Source organism: Cupressus sempervirens, chromosome 11, assembly GCF_028749045.1.
Source record: "Cupressus sempervirens isolate cs-2001-9-10 chromosome 11, ASM2874904v1, whole genome shotgun sequence".
Classification (NCBI taxonomy): Eukaryota; Viridiplantae; Streptophyta; class Pinopsida; order Cupressales; family Cupressaceae; genus Cupressus; species Cupressus sempervirens.
This window is the reverse complement of record NC_143128.1, coordinates 731,020,885-731,036,849: the sequence shown is the minus strand read 5'-3', so window position 1 is coordinate 731,036,849 and position 15,965 is coordinate 731,020,885. Positions and strand designations below refer to the sequence as shown.

Here is a 15,965-nt window from a genome sequence, read left to right as displayed (position 1 = left end):
TATCTAAATGACAAGAACATAAGTATTTACATAGCTTGACAATTGCAAATTAAATACTGGGTAGTCCTGACTAGTAGGCTTCCAAGGTCTGAACTGTGATCTCTGTATAATCGCAATGCTTGGTGTAACACTTTGTGATGGAGGTGAATGGAAAAAGGTGCCGATTGGAAAGAACAAAGCCGTATGGAAAGAATTGTAGTTCATAAGGAAAGGTAAAGAAAAGACGAGTCCTGACTTGGTGAAATAGACATATAAAGCTTGAAGCCATGGACCAAGGTGGCAGTTTAAAACAAGACCATCGGTTTCTTGGTTTATCAATTCATTAAGACAAGGAGCGCCAAGTGTATTCGACGCCTCACATAGAGAGTTACAAATTTGAAATATTAAAGCGCTCCTTGGAAAGTTTATTAAAACAAATATCTATAAATAAATATATATATATATATATATATATATATATATATAATTTTCAAAATGATGTCATCACGCTATCATTATGTCCAAGGTTATGCTTATTAAAATACGTATATCTACATATGTGTGTAATTTGAAAAATTATGATTTATCTTAACCTCACATTCTCTCGATATATATATGCATGTATATATTTATACATATGTTAACAGAGACAAGCTTGGAGATTTAACATCATGGTGGCATCATACCTTTATACATATATGCGTATATATATAATGATGAAGAAACCGAAGACAACAACATAGAACAACAAAGGTAATGGTTCTGAACATGAATTTTGTTAAGGATGGGTATATATTTTTATATGTTTGACCAAGTAGCTCATGGTATTTGTCCAATGTACACTCTTGCTTGCCTATTCGTTTACCCTTAGCCATGGTGACTGAAGATTCATACCTATTTATCCAGTGATGGTGGTACCCCTGTGCCCAATTCTTTTCTGACAATGCTTCCACCCCTTTGACGTGCTCCCTACAAGGAGATTCTCCACAATTAAATCATATTACCATAACAAGTTATTAATCATAAACAATCATAACGGCTAACTGCCTTTTTGATTCTTGTGAATTCATGACAAATAACCAACTTTCCAAAATAGCATTAAAATATCATCATAACAGTTAACTAGCATGCCAAATTCATAAGAGATTATAATGATTAACCATCTTACTATTTCACATGATTGTAGCTATTTCACCTATCAACAGACTTCACATGATACCTCAGTGGTTATATGAACATTTCGAATGGAGCCAAAAATTGGGATGAAACATACCCTCCCCCTTGTGATTCATCATTGATGAATTTTGAAATTTTAATGAACACTATAAAGGAGCATTTAAAATTGGGAATTAACATACCCTCCCCCTTGTGTTTCATTGATGGTCTCTGCAATTTTAGACACTAAAAAAAATTCCAAATACAAGGTGTATATATAGCATCACGAATCATTTCATTTTCAAAATTGAATCAAAATCTAAGTCATGACCAAAAATCAAGGTCCATTATTCCTTTACCTCAATGCCCCCCCAAAAAAAAAATGCTTGCATGATATCAAAAATGAAACACACTGACCTGAGTTTACTTTACCATACTTGTGGTCACCTCAGCATCACTTGAGTTGATCATGTTTTAGGATATTTTATGTCATATTCCTGTCATATTCATGTAGACACTCACAATATTTTTAGTCCAATTCACATATTGATATCTCTTATAAGAGAATTTTACAGTGTTCTATAATTGAGAGTAAGATAAACATTCAAAATTGTAATTTCTTGACTAACATGTTTTAGATCATAACTTGATCACATAATTTAAATCACTCATACATATCATCTGGCATATGGTACTCATTAATGACTAGATCATCCTTATAAACTCGCATATCACCTGAAAAAGTTTAGTGAATCCATGTTTTCCATTTATGTAACCTCGCCCTTCATGCCCATTTTATCACAATAACATTTCATTAGAATAATCATGTTACATCCTAATTTTTGACCTAGTTTGAAATATAGCCATTGAGGTTCGCATGAAGTCAGTTGGCAGTTTAATTTGATATAATCTAGTGAAATGGTAAGATAGTTCGTCGTTATGATTTCAAGTGAAGAAGACATGTTAGTTGATCGTTAATCGCGAATTCATGGAATTAAGAGGAAAGGTTAACTGTTATGATTATTTATGATTTTTAATTTAATTACGGAGAAATTCCTTGTAGGAAGCATGTCGAAGGGGTGGAAGCATTGTCAGAAAAGAATTAGGCAGGGCATCACCATCACTGGGCAGACAGGTAGAGGACCTAGCGATTTGAAACAGGATACATCTGTGGAACCGCATGAGTTATTTAAATAAATAATTTAATTAAAGTAATTAAGTTAAAATATATAAACATATTTCAAAGGATGTTAATATATCTTTCATCATATTATTTTAATTAATATTTATAAATGTTCATATATGTATAAATGATTTAGCACCATTATAATTTAATAATTAATTAAGTGATGTTGCTTATTAGATTTTAATAATTATAAATTTTTTAAAAAAACCTTTCATCTTCTTTCTTTCTTTCTTTCTTTTCCTCCTTTCTTTTTATTCTTTAAGTTGATTTGATAGCATTTGAATTGAATCTTGTAATTGTAGGAATCCACAGAGACAGGCTCCTTCTATATCATAGAAATTCTTAAGTCGTCTATGGCATTCCAATTACCTATAATGTTCAAGCTTTGCTGGAAATTTATTCTATCCCAATTTGAATCAATACCATCTTACCGCGGGTCACAGAGCCGGACTGGGAGATTTATTGAAGCACAAGATTACCCTCAGTCATTTAGTGGTGGAGTCATGCAGGACCTCTGATCTGTTTATTTGCAAATTGAAATCGTTTCTTATTCCATCGGTTCAGGTCATAATCTTTAAGTGTGTGATAAAATGATACTGTTTTATGCATAAGTCAATCGTTTTTCCTATACAAGTTTGCCGTTTCCTTAGACAGTGATTAATGTATAAAGTATGTTGTCTTTCTCGTAAAGTCTAACATATTCCTTATTAAGTTTGTCGTCTTCAAAAAAAAAAATATGCTGACTGCTATTTATGATATTTAATGCACATATAGTCTGTCGATTTCTTTTTCTATATATTCGATTATGTTACATCCCAATTTTTGCCCTAATTTCTTTTTAAAAGATAGTCGTTGTGATCATGTGAAATGAATATAGTTTATAGTCATTGTGTTTATGTGAAATGAATATAGTTTATAGCCGTTGTGTTCATGTGAAATGAATATAGTTTATAGCCGTTGTGTTCATGTGAAATGAATATAGTTTATAGCCATTGTGCTCATGCGAAATGAATGTAGTTTATAGCCGTTGAGTTCATGTGAAATGAATAAAGGTTATAGCTGAAATGAATATAATTTTTCTTTAACCATTGTTCAATCAGTTATTATGTATGATGAAATTCCTAACGATATTATTTAATTATGAAATTGATATTTTGGCGAGAATGATTGTTTTGAAGGTTGCAGGATAAAGACTCGAAAAGGAGGGGAAGCATTACGAAATGAGGTCATACGAAAATGGAATGATCATATGATAAAGTTATCAGGAATATCAGGGTTGATCAAAAGTCGCCATGGTAGGATTGTTAAAGCTTGACAACAAACAACAAAGTGGGAAGTTACATGAGCTAAAAATAATATAAGATTTTAAAAAAAACTAAATAAGAAAATTCTTACCTTTATTTAATAGTAATTTCATTTAATAATATATCATTATTTTGATTAAAATCATAATTAAATATTTGTAAAGTGGCACTATTATATTAGATCTATAATACAATAATGTCACCTTATTTATACTTAATTATAATTTAACCAAAATAATAATACAACATTAAAATTTATATTAGTAAAACCTTTATCCACCTCTTGTTCCAACTATTCGTATTCCAATCAATGAAATTTCAAACCGTAATGTATTCTTGTAACGGCGGAAGATGTAAAGCCGTGCATATCAATTTATATGTTGTCTTGTCATTTTCGGGAGACAAGAAGAAGTAGATATCCGCCTATTCATCTTCTTGCCTTGGTCTAAGTTTTCGTTTCTCTGTAACCCGAACTAGTGCATGAAGAAGTCTCTCTCTGTTGTGTGTAATTGGCCCTGAGTCTTCCATCCAAATATCCATCGACCTCTCTGTTCAGCCTCTAGCGTAATGCTTTAAATTCTGGTTCCATTACAAATCATTCAACGGTATTTACGTGAAGCCATCCTTGCATACAGTCTGAGCTACGAACTTCAGTGTGGATTATAGACTTCTTCAATCAGGACGCACAGTATACTACAGACAAGTAAGGGTGAACTGGAAATGTTTACATTTTCTTGCGTACATTTCATTTCCATCTCTTTTCCTGTCCACTTTTCTGAGCCGAGTTGAATCATTGTGAATAAGATGAATATATAGATTGAGACATATTTCATCACTTGTGCTTATCACGTTAGTTGTTCAGCAATAACAGTAGCAGTGTCTAAAACTGAGTTGGTAAAGAAATTAATAAGACCTCTGATCTCTTTGTTTGTCTGATTTTATCTCAATGATATTTCTTTCTTGTGTGAAATTATACCAATATCAATCCATGACATAAACCTTTGAAGTTATGTTTTAAACTGTTCTGTATAAATCCATAAAAACCAGTAATAAAGATCAAGTCCGAATACTAAGAAAGATTTGAGTAGGTAGAACCAAAATCTTATGATTAAGATGTAATGGATTCAAGCACCGAGGAATCACCGATCTAACGATCTGCTGATGGTGAAAAGTGTAGATGAATCTGTCACAAGAAAAATAAGAAAGGTTATCAGTAATTGTTAATAAATATATATAATTTGATTAGCTCATGTAAACCCACTTTGAAGAATTAATTGTCAAGCTGAGCGGTGGAGATTGGGTTATAAAAACCCACCTCTGAAATCCCTGTCCAGGGCGATAAAAGGGCGAACATGCCACAACAAAATGATCATGTTGTTGTCCTGATACTTCAACTATTCAATCAAATAGTTGTTGGGACCTCAACCCACCTGAGTACTTCGATGATTGGATCGATGAACATCCCAAGCTTGACTTGAGGGTAGGGAGGGCCGTTCTATTTATTTAGAACTTGTGGAGGATAAGTAAAAGGTCCGCGGTTGGGAGGTTAAGCCTACGTTAATGCTTCTCCTCTCACCAAAGTCAGAGCTTGGTCAATTAATTGGAAAGGTCTTTCAAGTAAATCAGTACGTATCTTTGTTTCATTTTTCTTTATTTCTATAACTGGTAGATTCTTCCCTGTAATTAGATGTATCATAAATTGATTCCTAAAGTAGAATAGATACAGTTTTTCTGTCAATAATTTAGAATAAATTTGATAATCAGAAATGAAAATAGATTTAGAGTTTTTAGATTAAACTTCAGTATTAGTTTAGATATATCATATCAGCTGAATTGTAATTGTAGAATAACCTGATGTTCATAAAGAGGTAGAATAATCTGATGTTACAGATTATATGAGAGTAGTGTGTGCAAGAGTGATCAGGTATTAAATACAGAGCTTTAGCATATCAGATTTTATATAATCAGTAGAGCTATATATATTTGTTTTGTAGAAAAAATATTGGTATCTTTTTTATAGCCTATTAGTGCTGTGGTAGGGAATATATTGTGTGCCTTCAAGATGGATCGTGAGTGCATTAAGTTGTTCATTTTTAGTTTGCAAAGTTGTATATGATATTGAGCCAAAAGTTTATTGGAGAGTATAGTCAATTATGAAAGTCGTATTCTTGTTTTACAATGATAAATCATTATTTGATCTCCTGCATACTTTATTTGATACTTTTATTAAAAATCTTCTTAGATGGTTAAGACTGAAGTGTTAAGGTTAATCTTTTATGCCATCTGCTGAAATATTAAGTATGTATGATTTCTTTTCAACTTAACAATAATACTTTGAGACCTCCTTAATAAATCAACCTTTGGAAACAGAGATAATCATGTATATTGGAAAGTATCCAAATGTTGCAAGGTTTAAAACATATTACCCAGCATGAATTAGAACATTTTGGACACCGAGGCAATTCATCGGAAAGAATGCCAACAATGGTGAATAGGTGGAGTTAAAGAGAAATCGGTTATGATTAATTTAATTAAGTAAACATTCAATTTGAAATCTTTTAATCATAGATTGTGAGATGCTGGATGCATGTAATCTTCTTGAATAATTGATAGAACTAGTTGTCTGAGAATTCCTAACACCTGTAACTCACCCTAGCTGTGTAGCCAAGAAAAAGGGAAACGAGGTGAAAAGAGGAATCTATAGTAACATGAATCAATGATTAGTTATTGTTGGTGTAAATACGTACTTTACTATTTACACTTAAGTTTACTTAGGTTAATGCATTATTTAGTTATATTGCATTATTTTATTATTTTTATTTATGAGACACTTAGGAGTTTGCACACCTTGTGATTTGTCATGTTGACAACACAGGAGTATGCAACTCTATTTTAGCACATGGTGTCTACAACACTGTTTTGCGTGTCCCACCCTTGTAGGCTTATCCTCTCATCACCGCACTTACTTTCGTGCTTAATGGAGGATAATCCATATCTGGTGGACATATGCTTGGTTGTGTGACACTTTATGGTGCTAACTTCTATGCATTCTAGAAGCTCTCCTGTAGCCTTTATATTCAGGCACTCCTAGTGTACTCTTAAGCATCAAGTATTGAATACATTGTTATTCTGATCATACTCTCTCCATTTTTTGGTCTACAGTTGTGCTTGTGTTTGAGTTCTTAGTTCTTGGGTGAATTTTGCCCTTAGGCAAATTCTTACAGTTATGACAACTCAATTTTTATCATTTTAATATGAATTAAATAATAACTCATGCACAATCCTACTAATTTAATCTCCTACTGCCAAGTCATATGGTGAGTTAAATACCAAGACACCTAGTGGATGGCAAGATGACCCATGTTTGTTCTGGGTAGGGAGGGCCTTTCTCATTAGAGATCGTGTGGGGATAAGATTTTGGTCTGAGGTTGGGTGGTTAAGCCCCTGACAATAATTCACCTCTCCTTAAGTACCAGACGTGCAATGGACAAAGATAAGTCATACATCCAATTGTTTAATAGAAAACAGGTATTATCACTCTGATATAGAAGGTAAGATTAAATTGAGTTATTTCATTGTTACCGTCACTTTACTTTCATGAATAATGAATATAAATATATTTTCTAATCTTGAGTTATTGTCATAGTTAAGTAATTGGAAGGAAAGGAATCTAAAGTCCTAATTGATTGAGAGATGACTGGAACCCTAAATGATACAGTGGTATCAGAAACCTTGAATGAAACCGTGGTATTGGAAGCCCTAATTGAACCCGTGGTATTGAAAGCCCTAATTGAATCCGTGGTATTGGAAGCCCTAGTTGAATCCATGGTATAAGAAGCCTTAAGTGAGATAGCGGTATTAGAAGCCCTAAATGAACCGAAGGTAAACAATGCCCTAATTGATACAATGGTATGTGATGCCCTAATTTTATATAATGGTATTTAATGATGATCATCATTTAATTTTGGTTTAACAATATTGGATAGAAGTCGTTTTGTGGTATTGTTATAGAGGTATTTTTGAACTAACTCGGGTGGTCGCAGAACCATCCTTAGTTGATTTCGATCTCAGTTTTCCAAGGTATGTAGTTTTTCAATTTCTATAGTAATTTCATTTGATGGTATTTCTAACTGATTTTAACAGTAAATCTTATTTACATGAAGATGAATGTTATAATTGTCTTCCCATGAAACAAAGTAATGACTGTATTCATTGAGTATGGTATTTGTTAATTTAGACCCGGGGAAAGCCGGATGTTACATATGGTATTAGAGCACTGGGTTCAACACCGAAACCTTGGGTCCAGCATTGCTTCTGAGAAACTGAAAATATGAATGTTGAAAATGATTTATTTGCATAACTGGATATTGCAATAAAAAATTGGAAAATCATTCAAAATAGCCGGGAAGGCTGAAATGATATGAAATGGACAAGTGTATAAACTATGATATCATAAAGGCGAAACCTAATTAAAAAGATAAAAAGGATTGGCAAGTTGAGAGGTGAAGATCGGGTTTGTCTACCCACATTTTGAAATCCTTGGCCAGGGTGGAATTAGGCAGATTTGCCGGAACAATTGATCTTTGTTGATTGTCTAGACGCTTCAGTTATTTTGTCGAATAATTGTTGGGACTTCAACCCACCTGAATACTCAGATGGCAGGATCAGAATGGTACATAAGCCTTATCCCTGGAGGGAGGGCCATTCTTTGTCGAGAATAAAAAGGTTAAAATGGGTCCAGATACTGAGGCTTGCGCAATCCAAACACAGTTTATATAATTTTGATAAAATGTTATCTAAATCCATCATGATTGGGTTTGTCGCCCCAAATTTATGACAGAAATAAATTGTTACCTATTTGAACTTGAACTAAATAAAAAAAAAACTGTGAACCATGATCCTCTCTAATGTTGGTTAAATGACAAGATCATTATGTGCTCCAGTAAGGAGTAAACACACTTGCATAATTGGAACTATCAATGCTTGTTTATAGATGTAAACTTTGGCAAAATGGGCATGGAAACCTGAATCATAGAAATGGAAAAGATGAATTTCCAAGTATTTACAAATGAATGATGAGAATCCTATGAATTGTTTCAGATGCTTATGATCTTGATTTGATGTATGATGATCTTGCATAGTATATCATGTTTTTACCCTTTGACACACTACTATAATACACATGCAATGTTGACCTTACATATTCAACTATTGTATATTGCTTTGGAGATGAAGTGTATATTCTATCATGAAATGATTGTTATAATGAAATGCTTTTGCGATAAGATAGGCAAAGAGGCCGAAATTACATAAATGGAAAAAGCTGGATCTAATAATCTTTCTCAGGTGATCTGTAAGTTTATCATGACGCTCTACCCATTAATAAGTGCCTTATGCCAAATGTTATGTATAAATGATTTAAATTAAGATCAAGAACTTGCTAGTTGAAGAATTTCAATCTTGAATGCTTATCTTACTTTCAGTCCTTGAACCTTGAAAATCCTCTTAAATGAACATATCAATATGGAATCGAACTAATGATATGGTGAGTGTCTACACGAGTATAATAGGAATACGGAATAGAATCAACTAAAATGATACCTAGAAAACCATAGGTATGGTAAAGAGAACTTAGGTGAGTACGTGTTTAATTTTATGTTACCATGCAAGTATCTTTTTGGAAACTTTAAAGTAAAAATGGATCTTGAGTTTCGATTATGATTTTCATTCTGACCCAATTGAGAAATGATATCACAATGTTATATATATATATATATGAGAAATATTCTTTTAGTGTCTAAATTGCAGAGGTCATTGAGGACGATGAACCACAAGGAGAATGGTACGTTACATTCCAATTTAAAAATACTCCTTTATAATGTTTGTTGCAATTTCAAGTTCATCGAGGACGATGAACCACAAGGGGAATGGTATGTTACATCCCAATTTTTGACTTAGTTTGAAATATAGCCATTGAGGTTCGCATGAAGTTAGTTGGCAGTTTAATTTGATATAATCTAGCGAAATGGTAAGATAGTCAGTCGTTATGATTTCAAGTGAAGAAGACATGTTAGTTGATCATTAATTGCGAATTCATGGAATTAAGATGAAAGGTTGACTGTTATGATTATTTATGATTTATAATTTAATTACGGAGAAATTCCTTGTAGGAAGCATGTTGAAGGGGTGGAAGCATTGTCAGAAAAGAATTAAGCAGGGCATCACCATCACTAGGCAGACAGGTAGAGGACCTAGTGATTTGAAACAAGATACATCTGTGGAACTGCATGAGTTATTTAAATAAATAATTTAATTAAAGTAATTAAGTTAAAATATATAAACATATTTCAAAATATTTTAATATATCTTTCATCATATTATTTTAATTAATATTTATAAATGTTCATATATGTATAAATGATTTAGCACCATTATAATTTAATAATTAATTAAGTGATGTTGCTTATTAGATTTTAATAATTATAATAATTTAAAAAAAACCTATCCTCTTCTTTCTTTCTTTCTTTCTTTTCCTCCTTTCTTTTTATTCTTTAAGTCGATTTGAGGGCATTTGAATTGAATCTTGTAATTATAGGAAGCCGTAGAGACAGGCTCCTTCTATATCATAGAAATTCTTAAGTCGTCTATGGCATTCCAATTACCTATAACATTCGAGCCTTGCTGGAAATTTATTCTGTCCCAATTCGAATCAATACCATCTTACCACGGGTAACAGAGCCAGACTGACAGATTTCTTGAAGCACAAGATTACCCTCAGTGATTTAGTGGAGTCATGTAAGACCTTTGATCAGTTTATTTGCAAATCGAAATCGTTTCTAATTCCATCGGTTCAGGTTGTAATCTTTAAGCATGTGATAAAATGATACTGTTTTATGCATAAGTCAGTCGTTTTTCCTATACAAGTTTGCCGTTTCCTTAGACAGTGATTAATGTATAAAGTATGTTGTCTTTCTTGTAAAGTCTAACATTTCCTTATTAAGTTTGTCGTCTTCCAGAAAAAAATCTGCCGACTGCTATTTATGATATCTAATGCACATAAAGTCTATCAACTTCTTTTTCTATATATCCAATTATATGAGAGTGGTGTATGCAAGAGTGATCAGGTATTAAATATAGAGCTTCAGCACAGCAGATTTTATATAATCAGTAGAGCTATATATATTTGTTTTGTAGAAAAAATATTGGTATCTTTTGTACAGCCTATTAGTGCTGTGGCAGGGAATTTGTTGTGTGCCTTCAAGATTGATTGTGAGTGCATTAAGTTGTTCATTTCTAGTTTGCAAAGTTGTATATGATATTGAGCCGGAAGTTTATTGGAGAGTATAGTCAATTACGAAAGTCGTATTCATGTTTTACAATGATAAATCATTATCTGATCTCTTGAATATTTTATTTGATACTTTTATTAAAAATCTTCTTAGATGGTTAAGACTGAAGTGTTAAGGTTAATCTTTTATGCCATCTGTTGAAATATGAAGTATGTATGATTTCTTTTCAACTTAACAATAATACTTTGAGACCTCATTAATAAATCAACTTTTGGAAATAGAGATAATCATGTATATTGGAAAGTATCCAAATGTTGCAAGGTTTAAAACATATTACCCAGCATGAATTAGAACATTTTGGACACTGAGGAAATTCACCGGCAAGAATGCCAACAATGGTGAATAGGTGGAGTTAAAGAGAAATTGGCTATGATTAATTTAATTAAGTAAACATTCAATTTGAAATCTTTTAATCACAAATTGTGAGATGCTGGATGCATGTAATCTTCTTGAATAATTGACAGAACTGGTTGTCTAAGAATTCCTAACACCTGTAACTCACCCTGGTTGTGTAGCCAAGAAAAAGGGAAATGAGGTGAAAAGAGGAATTTGTAGTAACATGAATCAATGATCAATTATGACAGATCAATGTTTATCATTTTAATATGAATTAAATAATAACTCATGCATAATCTTGCTAATGTAATCTCTTACTGCCAAGTCGTATGGTGAGTTAAATATCAAGACACCCAGTGGATGGCAAGATGACCCCTGCTTGTTCTGGGTAGGGAGGGCCTTTGTCATTAGAGATCGTGTGGGGATAAGATTTTGGTTTGAGGTTGGGTGGTTAAGCCCTCGACAATGATTGACCTCTCCTGAAGTACCAGACGTGCAATGGACAAAGATAAGTCATACATCTGATTGTTTAATAGAAAACAAGTATTATCACTCTTATATACAAGGAGGTAGGATTAAATTGAGTTATTTCATTGTTACCGTCACTTTACTTTCATGAATAATGTATATAAGTATATTTTCTAATCTTGAGTTATTGTCACAGTTAAGTAATTGGAAGGAAAGGAATATGAAGCCCTAATTGATTGAGAGATGACTGGAACCCTAAATGATATAGTGGTATCATATGCCCTGAATGAAACCGTGGTATTGGAAGACCTAATTGAACTCGTGGTATCAAAAGCTCTACTTGAATTCGTGGTATCTGAAGCCCTAAGTGAGATAGCGATATTAGAAGCCCTAAATGAACCAAAGGTAAACAATGCCCTAATTGATACAGTGGTATGTGATGCCCTAATTTTATATAATGGTATTTAATGATAATTGTCATTTGATTTTGGTTTAACAATATTGGATAGAAGTCGTTTTGTGGTATTGTTATAGAGGTATTTGTGAACTAACTTGGGTGGTTGCATAAGCATCCTTAGTTGATTTTGGTCTCAGTTTTCCGAGGTATGTAGTTTTTCAATTTTTGTAGTAATTTCATTTGATGGTATTTCAAATTTTTAGTTAAGAAATTTTGTGTAACTGATTTTAACAGTAAATCTTATTCACATTAACATGAATGTTATAATTGTCTTCCCATCAAACGAAGTAATAATTGTATTCTTTGAGTATGGTATTTGTTAATTTAGACCCGGGGAAAGCTAGATGTTACAAATCATCTCATGATAGAAATATACTTCATCTCTAAAACTATATAAAGCAGCTTAGTATGTCTTGTTATTTCATTACCATATAAAATCAATATCACATGTGTATCATACATGTATAACAATGTGGCAAAAGGTAAAAACATGATATACTATGAAAGATCATCATACATCCAATCAAGATCATAGATGTATTGTTTAAAATGGTACCACACTATATGTATCCCAATCTCCTAGCACTTGGACTACATGCCCACACACAATTGCTGAGATAGGGTGCAACCTCGATGCTTGTATCTTTTGTCCACCATATTTTGATTGTGGCTTAGACTCTAAGTCCACAAAACTCTTACATTTTCATGGAACTCTACCTTTCATGCTGAAATTTCTTAGCTCAACCCATCATGGGGTCATGGATTGATCATAAGCATCTGAAACAAATTTATACAGGGTTCTTATCGAGTAGCTCATCTGAGCGTGCTCACCAATTGCTTGTAAATATTTGAAAATTTATCTTTCTCAACTATGTGACCTAGGCTTTCATGTCCATCTTGTCGTTGTGCTGTTTCAAGGAAAAACTTGACCGAAACAGAAGTTACATCTATAAATAAGCATTGATAGTTTCAATTATGCAAGTGTGCTAACTCCATACTGGAGCACAAAATGACCACCTTGTCATTTAATCAACATCAGAAATAATTATCATTTTCAAGTTAAAGAATTCTCAAAATTGTGGTTCACAATTTTATTTTCCCTTTAGTTCAAGTCCAAAAATGGATAACAAAATATTAACTACCATTTCATATGAATAGGAATGTAATTGCCTACAGTATAATGCTGAAAACATGCAATTGAAAAAGAAATATCTAGTCACCATCAAGGTTTAGATAACACTACATCAAGGTTGTAGTAACTGCTTTGTATTGTGCAAGCCTCAGCATTTGGACGTAGTTAAATCTTCTCATTCTCTATTGAGAATGGCCCTGCCTCTTGGGATAAGACACATATACAATTTTGGTCCTGCCATCCGAGCATCTTGGTTTTAGAGTGTCTGCTTAGTAGCAAACAAGGTTGGGGACACACCTCCACCAACCTTTTCCTTGTCAGCTGGCACCACCGACCTCTTAGTAATTCATTTAGGCAAGCATGTCTTTAATCTACCTTGGCCGAGGATTTAGATGGGTTTCTAATACCCGATCACCACCGCTCGACTTTCCAATCATGTTATTTTCCTTAGTTCCGATTCATTTTTATGATTTTGCAAATTTATTCATCTGTCCATTTCATATGGACTACACCATCATCTTAGCCCTTCCCGACTATTCTAGATGATTCCCTAGTGTGATTTTTCCAGCTTACAATTGTAAAATATTCAGTTATGCGATATATATCTCATTCAGCATTACATTATCTGTTCCTCTAAAGCAATATTGGGCCCAAGGTTCAGTGTCGAACCCAAAGCTCTAATACCATATGTAACAACCTCTTTTTCCAGGTCTTACCTAACAACTAGTATATCAAAGAAATACAGTTATTACTTCATATTCATAGGAAGATAGTTATATTCAGTTATGTTCATGTGAATAAGATTAATGGTTACAATCAATTAAATGGAAATTTCATAACTAACAATTGAAGACACCATCAATGAATTTAATAATGAATTTAAAATCTTCATACCGTAGTATTCAAAACCGAAATCCATCCAGGGATGCTTCTACAAAACCTAGGTTAGACCATACATACCAATTGGGGAACAAATAGCTATATCACTTTATCATAATAACAAATATCACAGTATCATTTAAGGTGTCAAATATTAATGTATCATTTAAGGCGTAAAATACCACTGTATCATTTAGGGCATCAAATACCATTGTATCATTTAGGGCATCAAATACTACACTATCATTCCCTTTCTTTCTATTGCTAACTATGGCAATAACGTACAATTAGAAGATACATTCATTTTCTTAATTCACATAAATGAAACGCAGTAATCACAATCCATCAGATAAACCTATCTCTTGTATATAGATATACTTCATGTTCAGTTGGAAGATCAACCGATCTAATTGGTTACCAATTGCATCGACAAGAAAAAATGCTTTCATCAAAGGATTTAACTAATTCAATGATATAAATCAATCCATCATATCTTCTACTTGCAAAAACATCATAAAAGTAAAATAACTATTACCAACAAATGTTTGAATGCATAACTCATCTCTGTCTTGTGCATGTCTTGGCATCTTGTGTAGAGGGGAAACATTGTCAGGGGCTTAACCTCCCAACTGTGGACCCTCAAAATATCCCCACATAATCTCATCCGAGAAATGCCGTCCCTACCCAGAATAGACATAGAGAGCCTTGACCATCCACTGAGCATCCTAGTACATAATTCCACCACTCGACTTGACAACTGAGTATATGAATTGGACAACATGAGCTTACTTGGACATTCTTAGAGTTTAATTATATATTTTATCATGCTTTAATAATTCTGATTTGTGTTCTTCCCTTAGTAGGGATTTCCTCCACCTCTTCACCCCTTTCATGGCCATCCAGCCGAGGTGAGTCCTAGGCATTTGATCATTTATGGAAATCTTCCATTTGCCATACACAGAAGAAAATTAATTACTGGCATTTAGCCGTCTTGAGACTCATGACATAGATTTGTATCATCGGATTAAAGGAAAGAATTATTGTTCAAAATATGAGACATACTTCTCTAGATCAATTTGTATCAGTTCGCCATAGACATCGGTTAAAGAAAATAAAGAAACTCGACAAACATGCTCTGTCATTATAAATCAGTTTGCATCGTAGATATGCTTGAGGAAAAACAATGGCATAATTTAAGAAACCAAATACTTGCGTTGTGGTTATGGTATCTAAATGACAAGAACATAAGTATTTACATAGCCTGATTATTGCAAATCAAATATTGGGTAGTCCCAACTGGCAGGCTTCCAAGGTCTGAATTGTGATCTCTGTATAATCACAATGCTTGGTGTAACACTTTGTGATGGAGACGAATGGAAAAAGGTGCCGATTGGAAAGAACCGAGCCGTATGGAAAGAATTGCAGTTCATAAGGGAAGGTAAAGAAAAGACAGGTCCCGACTTGGCAAAATAGACATATAAAGCTTGAAGTCGTGGCCCAAGGTGGTAGTTTAAAAAAAGACCATCAATTTCTTGGTTTGTCGATTCAATAATACAAGGAGCGCCAAGTGTATTTGATGCCTCACATAGAGAGTTACAAATTTGAAATATTAAAGAGCTCCTTGGAAAGTTTATTAAAACAAATATATATATATATATATGTATATATATATATATATATATATATATATATATATATATATATATATATATATATATAT

The 15,965-nt window shown here is 33.0% G+C and overlaps 1 protein-coding gene across 6 annotated transcripts in view; it reads left to right on the top strand.

The window, feature by feature from the left end:
- Positions 1-15,965, top strand: part of LOC149531710 (polyadenylate-binding protein, cytoplasmic and nuclear-like) — a 116,940-nt gene that overhangs the window by 76,282 nt on the left and 24,693 nt on the right. For 2 of the 6 annotated variants that reach the window (XR_016358667.1, XM_089809708.1), the window contains exon 5: positions 2,198-2,269. The exons of the other annotated variants lie outside the window; for them this stretch is intronic. Coding sequence is in view for 1 of the 2 variants with exons in the window: in XM_089809708.1 (XP_089665834.1) it covers positions 2,198-2,269 (72 nt within the window). In the remaining variant the exon portion in view is untranslated. The remainder of the gene's footprint in view (positions 1-2,197; positions 2,270-15,965) is intronic. 6 annotated transcript variants of the gene reach the window in all.